The 14,470-nt window shown below is 41.8% G+C and overlaps 1 protein-coding gene across 1 annotated transcript in view; it reads left to right on the plus strand.

Annotated features, from left to right (window-relative positions):
* Positions 1-994: 994 nt before the first annotated feature.
* RTTN (rotatin) overlaps positions 995-14,470 on the plus strand; it is a gene marked incomplete at its 5' end in the record, with an annotated part of 137,755 nt that continues 124,279 nt past the window's right edge. The window contains 8 exons of the mRNA XM_082852680.1: positions 995-1,025; positions 1,366-1,553; positions 2,414-2,591; positions 4,255-4,344; positions 6,792-6,885; positions 8,238-8,352; positions 9,314-9,464; positions 12,519-12,684. Of these exons, the coding sequence (XP_082708806.1) occupies positions 995-1,025; positions 1,366-1,553; positions 2,414-2,591; positions 4,255-4,344; positions 6,792-6,885; positions 8,238-8,352; positions 9,314-9,464; positions 12,519-12,684 (1,013 nt within the window). The remainder of the gene's footprint in view (positions 1,026-1,365; positions 1,554-2,413; positions 2,592-4,254; positions 4,345-6,791; positions 6,886-8,237; positions 8,353-9,313; positions 9,465-12,518; positions 12,685-14,470) is intronic.

The following is a 14,470-nucleotide window of genomic DNA, read 5'->3' on the forward strand; positions in this document are numbered from 1 at the left end:
CTTTTTTTTTTTTTTTTTTTTGCAAAATAGGAATGGGAATTGCTGCCTTGACATCCTTTCTCCAGGGATGAAAAAATCCATGAGATAAAATGTTCTCTAAAATGCAAATCACTTTACAAATTTAGTTTTGCTGTGGTTGCTCTTACCATTGCTTAGATTTTTTTCTATTAGTTCAGACCGATCACAGTGCAAAAGGCAACTTTAGTGTCATTCAAATACGAATTCAAATTCCTACTCACCCCCTTTTCTTTCTACAGCCCCCTTTTTCTCTCCTGTTAAGTTATTCCCCCCTGCCCCCGCCGCCGCTCTCATTTTTGTTTCGGCTTGTTTACTCTGAACCCAGGTATCCAAGGTCATTGCATGATTGTGCAGGTGCATCTCACAGTTAAAGAGGTTAAGCCATTTAGTAACGGCAGGGAGGTAGGGGTGGAACGGGGTACGTCATCCTAACAAAACGCTGCACTCTAAGTTGTAAAGTTCTGGGAGCTGAGAATTCAGATTGACAGGGTCATAAACGAACCCCTCTCAGAGGGAGGGTGCAGGGCCGACTTGGGCTTCTGCGCGAGACTCTGCAGCCCGCGCCGCAGCCCGCGCCGCAGCCCGCGCTTGGACGCCGGAACCCCAGGCAGGCGGGAGCGGTGGCGGGTCCGGAATTCCGGGAGGAGAGCACGAACTGGCGAAGACTACAACTCCCGACGTGCACGGCGGCCAAAACGCGTTCTATCCCTGCTTGACTCCTCATTCTTCCCAGTTCTTACGAAGGAGTCCGCTGTCTAGGAACTGCATAGTAGTCCCTATAGCGAGACTGTAAGCTTCTCTGTTGGCGCGGGGACCGGGACAGCTCACGGAATGCCTCTCACTCTTTGGGTCCATCGCTCAGGCGTTGAGGAACTCGCTTTCGGACCGGCCGGGTTTCTAGGGGGACAGTAATTGTGGTCGGACGCTGTGGCGCGGCAGTTTAATTCTCCGGCGGCGGCTGGTTGAGCGGGAAGAGATGGTCCTGACGGGGCTCATCAGGAAACTGGGTAACAGTCTGAGTTGCCCCTCGCCCGGGTCGCCCACCCGTCGTGGCCGTTTGCTGAGAATGGCTGTGTCACGTTTCCGAGGCCGGGCCACCCCGCGACGGCTTCCTGTCTTGTCCGGGCTTCGGCGGGGCAGCCCCCGGGGGCCCACCTCGGACTGTGTGTAAACTCCGCAGTTCGCGTCGTGAATGCACCAGCGTCCTGCGTGTGGAAAAAACTGGTTTCTTTATTTCCTTCTTCACCCCGCTCCCGCCCCCAGCGTAGATAACGAAGTTTTAGGGTAAATTCCCTGTGGGCGTCTCTTTGGAGTCGGGAAATAGCTCTGTGCTGTCTTCTTTGACAGGTCATCAGCTGGCCGAGATCAGGGCGCGCGCTCTCAAGAATATTCTCTGCAAGATTGAGCACAGTTTAATCTGCTGTGCTGATCTGGTTCAGGAGAGGCTCCTTTTTCTCCATTTGCTGGAATGGTTCAATTTCCCGTCCGTTCCAATGAAAGAAGAGGTTCTGAGTCTGTTGAACAGGTTGGTTAAGGTAGGATCATTTTGAAATAAAATAATCAAACAAGTGAGTATTTCGTAGTCATTTAAGTGTAGTATTTGTTGAAAATTTAAATTATTAATTTTTTAAGAAACAGCTGTGAACGTTGCATTTTAATTCGTTTGGGTGTATAATGCTCCATTCTCCTTTTCTCTTATTTGTAATGTTGAATCTCACATTGTCTCTGCTGTGTTCTGAAGTAACACAGTTTCTGAGTTCAGGTATGTTCTGATTTGGGGGATCGTCTTTGGAGGTTAATACTTGTCATTCTGTTTTCCCTGATGGTTCTGTTATTTACATGTTAAAATGAGATGTCTTTGTATAAAAGAGAACACATTTAAAGATAAAGTTACAGACCATGATACTCAACAGCACAAGTATGTTAAACTGTTTTTCCCATATCTGTTTTTCAGATTTATGTTTCTCAGTCTGTCTTGAGAGTAGTTAGTTGTCAGGGTCAGATATCAAAGTGGCAGGTTTAACTTTTCCAAACTGTAAATCACTGTGCAGTTGTAGGAGATACTTATTACTTTGGCATCCTTTGAGTGACTGGAGGTAGAAGAGGATACAGTGAGTGTCAGTGAAGAGAAGTAATCAATTTAATAAATAAAAGTAGGAATGGATAGTGTGCATTTCTAGTGTTCAGTGTCTGGGCTTTTCTCTCATAAGTGTTATTAAATGTTTTACGTATGTCTCTGTAAATCTACGTCTTATGTATATCACCGCAAAAATTATGTTTTAAAAATGAACATCTGGTATACCAAAAATAATGTCATGTTTTGATTGCTGTAAAATAAGGTCTGGAGATTTTGATATTTATAGTTGTTCTCAAAACACTCCTTTTCTTATTTCAGTATCCCCCAGCAGTCCAGCATTTGGTTGACCTTGGTGCAGTCGAATTCTTATCTAAACTTCGTTCTAATGTGGAGCCGAATCTACAGGCTGAAATTGATGGCATTCTGGATGGACTTTTTATTCTTCCTTCAGAAGTTCCTGAACTACATTCTGCATCTTACCAAACCAATCAAACTGGTAACTCTTTGGAATCACTCTGCTGAAATCAATCAGTCAATCAGTCTGTTAAAATATAATATATTGGTTCTAATGGTTAATTCTAAGGAAAGAAACCTTAGATTAAAAAAGCAAACAATCCTCCTCCTCTCCCCCCGTGCAACTCTTATTTTTCTTATGTTAACTTACATGAGTTTGATCTTAATTCCCCTCCTGTAATGTTACAGAGAGGAGGATACTTGTGTGTTTTTGTTTTGGTCAAGGGGCATAAAAGATGAAGTGACTTTCTTTTTGTGAGACTAGTTTGACAGATTATCTCTTTTAGCAATAACAACAGATTTTCATTGAGCACTCTTTACTATGTGCCAGACGTTGTTTTAAATATTTTATATTTGCATTTTGGGGCTGTGTTCTTCATCTAGGGAGGATGTCTGCCCTGCTTATGATTTTGTTACGGGGTCCAATCAAAATGAGCTACACATGGTATACTGGCTAAGATCAGAGTCAAAGAGACATGGATTTAAGTCCCAGTTCTGCCACTAGTTGGGTGACCATGGCTAAGGTACTTAATCCCTCCAGGCTTTAGTTTTCTCATCCAAAAATTGGTACAATAAGCAAGAACATCTTATAGGATTTTTGTAAGGATTAAGTGGGGCAATGTCTGGACGGTGCTCAGCATAGGGCCGGGTGTATATTAAGCACAGAATCCTTGTCTGCTACTGTTACTTGTTGTTCTTGTTATTATTTGATGTCCAGTATAGTGCCTTGCTCATGGAAAGCATTTAAATTGATTTGAAGGAAAGAAAATGCTCTTGAAATTTAAATGATTGAGTAGTAAAAGTATAAAAAACTGTGTTTTTGCTCATTTAATCTGTTAGACCCTATTCTTCTCTATGCCACTGCTGTGACCCTCGGGCCCGCTGTTAACAAGAACAACAGTAGCAGCTGCCACTTACTGAGTTTCTTGTGTGATTGTGATTTTTAACAGTGTATTTTGCAATTTCTGTCTATGCTGTAACAAATAAAGTAGAATCTTAAATCATGAATTTTCAACCTAGTTCCTTGCAGGTGAGTTTAGAGGTATGGTCTAGGGCTAATTTTTAGTTTTCTGTATTAACATTAGAACTACTGGCGTGAAAACTTCAAACAGAAAATGACAAAATTTGGTTTTAGCCTTTTCTTCATTCTCAGTCTCATGACAACTGAAGTGCTGAATATGTAATCATGTATGATAGGGGATCGTCAGAGTTATTGAAAGATAGTGTCTGACTCTTGCTTTTGACAACTTTTTCTTAAAAAACATGAAAATCGAAGTGATCAGGAAATACGTAGAGTAAGGGAGAGGAGAGAGATGGACTAAGAAGCTGAGATGAACAGTTCTTGAATAAATACCTTGTAACAGATTCGTTATGTACATTGTGGATGTTTTCATTCTAAGAAATAATTGTAGTTACGTAACAGTAAAAGAGAGAGGAAAAAGACCCCTCAATTCGAAATTGACTCGGCATCTACATTTTTTTCCTCTTTAGGAGGACAGATTATTCAGAGAACCATAACTGGATTATTTTTCTAGTTTTTAAAGTGATTCAGAAACTTAAGATAAACCATTTGTATTTGAAAAGAGCAAGTTTCACTTTCAGCAAATAATGCATCAGTAACACAGTAATACATATTTTCTTTTCAGAATTGCCACAGCAACCTGAAATCTTAACGGGATATTTTCCTCAAGACAAAAGTACTTTCCAGCAGATGGAAGTGCCTCCGAGACCCGTGGGTGTGTATCTACAGGGACGTAGGTCCTGTCTACCTGGGAAGTTGGAAATTCATGTACTTTCCCTCATTGTTGTGAAGACGTATTGTGGTCAGACTTAAATGTTTAAGCACCAAACTGAAAGTTTGTTCCCGCAAGTTAGATTAGGTTATAGAGTCTAAATGGTGAAACTGTGTATTATTCTAAGTGCCTTTGACCAGCTCTGTAGGCGGTGGTAATGGTGGCCGTGCTACTTGGTGCTTATCGAGCTGGGAGTCTTTGTCAAGAGCTGAGCTGTGCACTGTACACACCACCTCATTAATTCTCCAGCTCACTAAGCGGTACTGTCGACCCAGTGACTCAAGCCAGAGGCTCAGGATCAAATTTGTTTCCTCATTTATCTTTACTCCAACATTCAGTTGACTGAAGAGTTCTGATTTAGAGCCTCTCTCAGGAATGTCATCCAGGTCTTTTTGCGTCTGGTCTCTGGTCAGTCATATGCCGCCTCCTCAAAGAGACCTTCCCGAGGACTCTAGCCAGTGATCACTTTTTATCTACATTTGGTTTTCTTCCTATATGTATTTATTAAATTATGTATTCATTTACTTCCTGTTTGTCTCCCTCATTATAAGCTTAATGACAGCTGCAAATACTGCTTTACCTGTGTGGGTGTGGGTAACAGTGCCAGAAATGTATTAGGCACTCAGTATGTATTTCTTGAATGAATGAATGAATCTTCATGGAGTCCCAACGAGGTTGATATTATTATTAACGCCATCTTACTGATGGGAACACTGGGGCTTAGAAAGGATAAAACCTTTGTACTAGGTGACACAGTTAGGGCATGGTTAAGTAAGCATGTACTTCACATCTTACTGCCTGCATGGTTGAAATTAAAAGGCTGCTTCCAAGGATATATATGCGGACGTCAAGCATCCAGTGTAACTCAGTTTGGTAGCCCTCTGTTATAAAAACGATTTCGTAGAAACTCTCAGGTTGAGTACAGCATAAGAAAGAACAGAAAACTTGTTCAGCTGTTGAAATACTTTCCTTTCTGGAAAAGTTTTGTTAGGCTTATAGGGAGCTTTGGTGTTTTTTTTTTAGCATTTATTTTTTTCAACCAGTGTTTTTTGTTTTTGTTTTTGTTTTTTTTTTTAGATGTTGGGGGTAGGAGTTTATTAATTAATTAATTAATTTTTGCTGTGTTGCGTCTTCGTTTCTGTGTGAGGGCTTTCTCTAGTTGTGGCAAGCGGGAGCCATTCTTCATCGCGGTGCGCGGGCCTCTCACTATCGCGGCCTCTCTTATTGCGGAGCACAGGCTCCAGACGCGCAGGCTCAGTAGTTGTGGCTCACGGGCCTAGTTGCTCTGCGGCATGTGGGATCCTCCCAGACCAGGGCTCGAGCCCGTGTTCCCTGCATTAGCAGGCAGATTCTCAACCACTGCGCCACCAGGGCAGCCTCGGGAGCTTTGGTTTTGACGTGGTAGTTCTTTGTGTTTGTGGCTGAGAGGCTTAATTGAGTGACAACGAGAGACATCTGAAGGGAGTGTCTTCAGGGCTGGGAATCATGGGTATTTGAGTGAAGCGGTTGAAACATTCAGGAAGATTGAGATGGTAACATTTTTATGTGAGTTGCAGTTTGTGGATTGATGGTGTGGCTTATTTTGGACACATCTTTTTTGTGTGCAGTATAAGCCTGTCCTTCCCTCCACCCACCTCTTGTTTTTCCCTTAGAAAGTAAACCCTGCTTTTATGTTAGCACTTTTGAAGGAAGCAACTGCTATGTTTGAGAATTTAATAATACTATTATCTGAATTTAACAATTCCATGCTCTTTTCAGAGCATTTTGCACAAAGACTGTTGCCCGTTTGGAAGGGCTTATGTGTTGCCACCTTAACCTGTACACTATGTGTTTAAAAATAATTTGAAGGAAAGTAGTATAAAATTGCATTTGGTTTCTCAGATTTCTTTTAATCTTGTCTGAGCACTGATATTTGAACTTTAATCTTATGGTCTTCAAGTCATCTTCAAAGAGGTTTAAATATCTAACACGATTTAGGATATTTGAACATGACTAATTAAATATAGTATATGATTATGTTTGTATCATTTTTAATTTCTACAGTTAGAGATCTCCAAATGCCAGTTCCTTTTTTGTTTATGTTCTATGTTCTGGTTAGCCACATGGTGAAATAGAAAATTTAATTGATGCTCTAAATGTCATTCAATATTGGTTTGTGTTTAATACCCTTCTAATAATAATATATGAGTTCTGTTTAAATTATGAGAAGAGAGCTCTGTTATTTATTCTGTGAGGGAACAAATTTGCAGCTGATCTTTTCGGTATATTTTAGGGTACTGTAGGCTGTGACTTTATTTGAGGACTTGTTTTAAAGGTGAAGCCTTATTCTGAACATTGTGCATCTGTCAGCATTGTCTCCTTTGATGCCTTAAGTTTTGCTCTTCCATTAGCAGCAAATCCGACCGCGAAGTGTTTGAAGTTTTCTACCTTCCCTTGGCTCCCCCTGACCACAGCTGATAGGCATGTTCTCTCCTCTAATGAAAGGTACGTACCTGATGTATTTCAGGTGTTTTGGCTTTTGGTATTGATATTTAATACCATGAAGTCTGAGAGTTATTACTGTACATTTTCATCAGGAAAAAAGATACTGAGTGGCTGTGATAGGTAGCAGTGGGAATATATGAATGATTTTCAGTATTTCCAAAAACAAGCCAGAAAATTCCTATTTGCCTTGAATCAGGCTTCACATCATTTCTTTTTTATGCTTAGAATCCTGTGCACTCCTTGGTGATGTGAGTCATCTCTTATCAACCAGATTGGTGGCCATTGCTTAGGCCCTTGGTGAATAAAAATGGAGAAATTAAACATAAATGCAGTCTTTTTAGTAGACAATGTATTTCAAAACGTGGACTCTGTTAGGAGAAGGTTGGGGACCACTGATCTGATCTGATGTATTGGATTTTATTTGATCATCACCCCCAAAAGTAGAGAGCCAATATCTAGAAGTTTGGAGACTGTTTTAATGTCTAGTTTCACTTTTTGCTGAAACGTAATTTCAGTGACTGCCACATCAAATGAGTTGTCTGCCCTTTTTTGGTGAGGATGTGAAAAATAAAGACCAACTTCTAGAGTTAGGGCCCAATACAGGGGGATGCTATTAAATGGCTTTGGATGATGGCCCTTTTTACTGATGGGCGTCAGTAAATTCTCTTGGAATAACATATTGAAGAGGTAGCGTGCCCACGGGGATGGGGCAGGGGTGGTGTTGATCTGTCACTTCTGAGTCGGTCGCTAAGGAGGAGGTATGGTCTCCGTTGGGCGCCTGTGGGTGGGGAACTGTGGGTGGACTGGAGCTGGGCTGAGAGCAGGTTTGGTTTCTTGGGGTGAGAGGTGAACGACTGTGACATCCCTAGGAGGGCACATATTTCAGAGAAGTTCAGAGGTGTCCTCTCCATGAGATAAGAGAAGAGTACCAGCTTCATTCCCCTCGAGTAGGGAAGAGCAGTAAGGAATCTAATTTCTGGAATTTAACTCTGTACTTAGTATGATCTCCTCTGCCTTATTTCCTGATTCATTTAGCAGATTTCATTGATCTCATTTCATGGCATTGTGATAGCCTTTGGGTATACTGTGGTGGATACTATGTAGTCCCTGCTCTTGAGGAGGGTCTAGTGGGGCTACGAAGTCAACAGGCAGTTTCGTAGCACAGGTTATGGGCACATGAAAGAACACACCTACCCCTGGGTTGTTCGTTGACTAGGGAGGAGATTTGGGAAGGCTTCCCAGGGCAAGGTGTCTTGGCTGAGACCTGAAGGACTGTGAATAGGTTACTTAGAATCTGGTGTAGGTAAATTCTTTTCAAAAATAAATAATACTGTATTTTGTATATTTTGTAGCTCTTTAAGAAGTAGTAACCACACTTTAATCTGGAACACCTGTGAACTGTTGAAAGACGTTATCATGCAAGATTTTCCTGCTGAGATTTTCCTTCAAAGGCCAAAAATTGTTCAGGTGCGTTTCCTCTGTAATAGGTTTAGATTTTGAAACAGGGAAGTTTTTGCAATGAAACACATTTTGCAAAGTAGGAGTCCTTGGGAAGGAAATTTGCACTACCATAGTTAAATAATGAAGTATTTGGTTATTTAGACCACTTACTCTCTAACTTACTTAGATAGTGGTTGTTCTCCTGATAGGAAGTAGTCTCATTTGACACATGCAGTCCAGTTTGACGACCTTGAACTTAACCATTTATGGATCACTTGGGGAGACTAGACCTGGGAAACTGAGGTTGGGCAGCAGTGACCAATCTTAATAGTTAGAATTGCATCACTTTGGGTATCTGGGTGTTTAAGGCACGGTGCTGGATGCTGTGGAAATATGGCAGAGGTGAGCAATGTAGGTGGATTCTTTGCAGTGCAGTTTATTGCATACATGTATAGCAGGGAGACTGGGATCCCGGGCTGGGATTGTGGTGTGTCCACGGCATCTGGTAAGGCTTGGTACCCTTGCTCTGCAATCACGGGGCTGAGATGGGTGCCAGTGAGTGGCAGCTATTACTTCATACTGTCCCAGCTATGAGTGATAGCAGAGGGAAAGCTGTAAATTATCAAAACATGCAAAATGATTTAGCTCTTTGAGATGTAAGAGGCTTCTTGTGGTTTTTAAAAAGTACTGTGTAACTTAATGTCCTGAATGGGGAATAATTCCCGTGTTCTTCACGATAGGTACTCAACTAACAGTTCAGATATGAGAAACGCTGACTGTTGTATTTAAATTTTATCTTACTTTGACCCATCTTCCTGCATTATGCCAAGTCATTTTTGCCTGTTTCTGTTTCTTATGTTTTATAAATATTTGCACCTTATCTTAATTCCTTTGACTGTTCATTTAACCTCACTTAAGCTCCACATCCTTCTTTGAAAGTCGAGCACTTTGTTCCCTCGATAATTTTTATAGCTCTTCTTTATTGCAGAGCCTTTTATCTCTGTTGAAACTGGCCTTTGGAGGAGATGGAAAACATCGCCTGGCATTGCAGTCAGTGTCCTGCTTGCAGCAGCTGTGCATGTATTTAAGAAACAGACTTAACTTTCACCGAGATCCAAGTTTTTTCTCTAGTAAACAAGGTATTATGTTTGTATATTCCTTGGTCACTGGTGGTATTTGTAGATTCTTCCAAGAACTCCCCATTATATTTACTGTCAGGGTTATTGTGTATACATTTTCACAACATAAATTCCCCATTCCCAAATGTAATCAAATTATCATCTTTGAAAACAAACTGTATGAATGACAGAAGCACTCATGATCCCATCCTCTTCTTTTTTGATAAGAGACATTTGCAAGGTGTTTTTCTTCCACGTATGCTGAGTGTTGTTGGGAGCTAAGGACCAGGATTCTGAGTGCCGCTATTCATGTGGGACTTTGGGCATTTTAGCAAGTTATATGTTGTGTTAAGAAATTGTTTGGTTTGAAAAATACCTATTTGTATTTTATGAAAACTTTTTATGCAACTTGTGATGTAGGCAGCTATTATGTGATAGCAGTGCCAGACTTCTCAGGGAAGAAGCTCCACCTAATGGCCAAATAGAGCACTAGGCTGGCCCTGTCAAACCAGCATTTACAGTTTAGGACTTCTGTGCACTTATATAATACAGTATATATTGAAAGTCGAATATTAAATTGTAGTGATTTGTCATCATGCTTCATAGTTAAGCCCTGTTTTGTTGAGAGTTTCACTGATCCCTGTGCTACTTGAATATTTATCCTTTATGTTAGCTTTATTATAGACCTCAGGGGGCATGGGGTTTTCTCATTAACATTCTTGAGAGCTTGTGAGTACCCCATATTTCATCAGAAAAAGAGTTAAAATGTGGGTAAAAATAGTGGATAAATCAGAAGATTTATTCGTGTATTAAATAAATATTTATTTATCACCTACTCTGTGCCAACCGATACTCTAAGGGGTATAACACTGAACAAAACAGATAAGGTTCCCGCCTTTATGAGCTTGTATTGTAGAAGGTTGGGACAGGTAGTAAACAAACAAGTTTTTAGATATGAAGTGCTCAAAGGGAATAAGAAGGGTGATGTGACAGAATGTGACTGGGGATGTGGCTTTCTCGGATAGGATGGTCAGGGAAGGTATCTGACAGGAGGCAAGCTGAAGGGTGAGAAGGAACCTCCGCTTGAAAAGGGGCAGGAAGAGTACTCCAGGAAGGTCAGAGGCCTCAGCCCTGAGGGCCACACGCTTGAGGAACGAAAATCAGGCTGGTGTGGGTGGAGCGTAGTAAGTGGGCTGGGGGTACAGAGAGGGGAATGGGGTGAGGTCAGAGAGGTGGCCCGGGGCCAGGGTGCAGTGGCACTGGCAGACCTTTGTAAGGATTTGATCAGTACATTCCCAGCATTGTGCGACCCTCACCAACATGTTTCCAAACTGTTGTCATCATCCTAAGTGGAAGCTCTGTAGCCATTAAGCAGCTCCCCCCATTTCCCCTTCCCTCTGCAGCCCCTGGTAATCTCTCGTCTATTTTCTGTCTAGGTCTCTAGACTGAGAGCGGGATTGTACGGTATTTATCTGGCTTATCTCCCTTAGCGTAATGTTTTCAAAGTTCACCTTGTTGTAGCACGTGTCAGAACTTCATTTTTACGGCCGAATGACATTCCACTGTATGTACACACCACATTATATTTATGTATTCATCTGTTGGTGGACGTGGGGCTTGTTCCCACCTTTTGACTGTTACGAGTGATGCTGCGGTGAACGCTGGCATATCCGTTCGAGCCTCTGCTTTCGATTCTTTGGGTGTATACCAGAGCAGAACCGCTGGGCCATACGTTGATTCTACGTTTAGCTTTCTGAGGGACCGCCAAACGTGTCCCACGGCGGCTGCGCCGTTTGACATTCCCACTAGCAGCGTATGAGGCTTCCAGTTTCGCCACAGCCTCGCCAAAACGTGTTTCTTTTTCTTTCTTTTTTGTTAACTGTAATCCTCCTAGTAGGTGTGAGGTGGTATCTCATTGTGATTTTGATTTGCATTTCCCTAATGACTAGTGACTCTCTAGTGACTTTTCATGTGTTAACTGGCTATTCGTATATCTTTGGAGAAATATCTAAGTTTTTTGCCCGTTGTTAAATTGGGATGGTTGACTTCTTGTTTTTGTTGAGTTTTGGGAGTTATTTATATATCCTGGATACTAAAACCTTATCAGGTATATGATTTGCAGATATCTTCTCCCGTTCTGTAGGTTGTTACTTTCTTTTTTTTTTTTGAAGATCTATTTATTATTTATTTATTTTATTTATTTTTGGGTGCGTCGGGTCTTCGTCGCGGCACACGGGATCTTCGTTGAGGCATGCGGGATATTTTGTTGTGGCGTGCAGGCTTCTCTTTAGTTGTGGCATGCAGGTTTTCTCTCCTCTAGCGGTGGCGTGCAGGTTTTTTCTCTCTCTAGCAGTGGTGCGTGGGCTCCAGGGCCCGTGGGCTCTGTAGTTTGCAGCACGCAGGCTCTCTAGTTGAGGCGCGTGAGCTCAGTAGTCGTGGTGTGTGGGCTTAGTTGCCCTGCGGCATGTGGGATCTTAGCTCCTGGACTAGGGGTCGAACCTGCGTCCCCTGCATTATAAGGCAGATTCTTTACCACTGGGCCATCAGGGAAGTCCCGGTTGTTACTTTCTTGTTAATGTCCTTTGATGCATGAAAGTTTTAAACTTTGTTGAAGTCCAATTTATCTCTGTTTTCTTTGGTTGTTTGGGTTTTTGGTGTCATATCTAAAAATTCATTGCCAAATCCAAGGTCATGATGACCCACCCCTATGTTTTCTGCTGAGAGCTTTACGGTTTTAACTCATATTTAGGTTGTCGATCCATTTTGAATTAATTTTTGCACAAGGTTTGAGGTAGGGTCTCTGGGAGGGTTTTAAGCGGGAGAGTGCATGATTCGGTCTCTAATGTTGAAAGTGAACAGTGTTGGCTAAAAGGTTCCGTGTAATCAGGTCAATTAGACATGAACCTAAGTGTGCTAAGGGAGTATTGCAGAAAAGGTTGACTTTTACTTTTACCTCATAGAAGCATTTCTACTATCTTAATTTTGTTAATTTTTTTCCTGAAGAATGACAAGAACTACATAATCAGTAATCTGTCTCTACCAAGGAATAATTTTATTCTTTTTTTTTTCCCCCAGATACAGTTTCCCAAAATTCTTCTCTGTCTTATTGTCATGAAGCAAGAGTCACTCATCATTCCCAGAATCCTTCTCCAGGAAGCAGCAGCCCTCGGCCTTCTGTGGTGGGACGCACAGGCCAGCGACCCAGAGGAGATGGCCAGGATTGGGACGCCGTGTCTTCCAGGTGACTGTAGGAAAGCCAGGTTAACTTGTGTGTGTGTTTCAGTTTTAGAGGGAGATTGTTGTTTTGCTGTTGTTTTGCTCTTTAGTCTTTTCTTTTGAAACATTAACACAGGTATTGGCCTTGTGTTAAACCAGTGACTTTCATACTTTTTTGACCATGACCCCCAGTAAGAAACAAGTATTATACTGCAACTCGGTACTCAGTACACAGACATATACTCTGTGTATGTGTGCGTGTGCATCTGTGTGTGTCCACTGAAAAAATGTTCACAAAATTGTTCTCTCATTCTGTGTTACACAGTGCATATCTGTTTCATCCAAAAAATGGTGATTCTGACCCACTGAATTGTTTTTAGCAGCCACAAATGGAGTGTTATCTAGTTTAAAAGCATAGTTTTAAATGCTGTATACTTTTTGATAACATTTTAAGCCCATTTTTGTAAGTTTAATCATAATTTAAATGCATTGGTGTTTACTATTAAAGGGAATGATTGGAGAATCTATAAAACAAAGTCCCCTTCAAGGTGCACAGTTACGGTATTTTATTCGTTGGTGTAAAGAAAGATATTTATATATCTAGTTTTCTTAAAGGGATTGGCGTGGTATTTGTGTGTTACCTCATTAGGCTCCAAGCATCTTAAAACCTCTTTTTTTTTCATTTATTTATTTTATTTTTATTTATTTTTGGCTGCATTGGGTCTTCATTGCTGTGTGCGGGCTTTCTCTAGTTGCGGCGAGCAGGGGCTACTTTTTGTTTGTGGTGTGCAGGCTTCTCGTCGCGGTGGCTTCTCTTGTTCTGGAGCACGGGCTCTAGGTGCGTGGTCTTCAGTAGTTGTGGCTCGCGGGCTCTAGAGCGCAGGCTCAGTAGTTGTGGCGCATGGGCTTCGTTGCTCGCGGCATGTGGGATCTTCCCGGACCAGGGCTGGAACCCGTTTCCCCTGCGTTGGCAGGCGGATTCTTAACCACTGCGCCACCAGAGAAGCTCTTAAAAAGCTCTTTTTAAGTCTTTTCTTTACTGTCATTCTGCTAAATGCTCAGTGAGACCAGCACTTGTCTGTTGGCTTGATTATTTTCTTGTGACGTGGCTACTGCTGCTCCAGGCTAACACTGACTCAGTCTTGCTGTGTGTTTGGTGTTACGTCAAGTGCTTCATGTGCTTTGCCTCCTGTGGTAGTCCTCGTAACAGTCCTATAAGAGAATTGGTATTATTATCATCATTTATAGAAAAGCCTGAGGTTTGGAGAGGCTGGGAGCCAAGCCCCAGTTTATACAGTTGGTGAAGAGGGGGGCAGGGGTGTGGGCAGTACATGGTCCGGGAGCCTGTGCTCCTCGTCCTTACCGGGTGCCTGCTGTCGATCAGGTGTGGTTTTTCTCTTTACCTCATTCTCTGAGCTATATCTAGTGCGCTACATGCTTGTAGATTTTCACTCCTGAGTGAATGTCCTCCTGGGCCCTTTCAGAGTTTGAGAGAAGCCCAGCTCATTTCCATATTTTGGGATGCTTGGTATATTGGAATTGAAGAAATGACAAAATGTATTAAAATTGGGGAGTTTTACGTGTTTGGTAGTGTTAGTGCATCTCTGTGATTCAGCTTCAGTTGTGGATAACATCAAAAGTCAACATTTTGAGGTGCTTTGTAAATGGGAAGTTCAAGCCTTTCTATAGCACTTTTATCCCCACCCCACTCCTTTACACCCAAGGTAATTTTTTTTATAAAGTAAGCCAAGAAGGGATGTTCCATTTTGGGGTACATTTTCAAAATCATATGATGTTGACTGTACTAAATA

The sequence above is a fragment of the Leucopleurus acutus genome (assembly GCF_964270905.1).
Source record: "Leucopleurus acutus genome assembly, chromosome: 13".
Taxonomy (NCBI): Eukaryota; Metazoa; Chordata; class Mammalia; order Artiodactyla; family Delphinidae; genus Leucopleurus; species Leucopleurus acutus.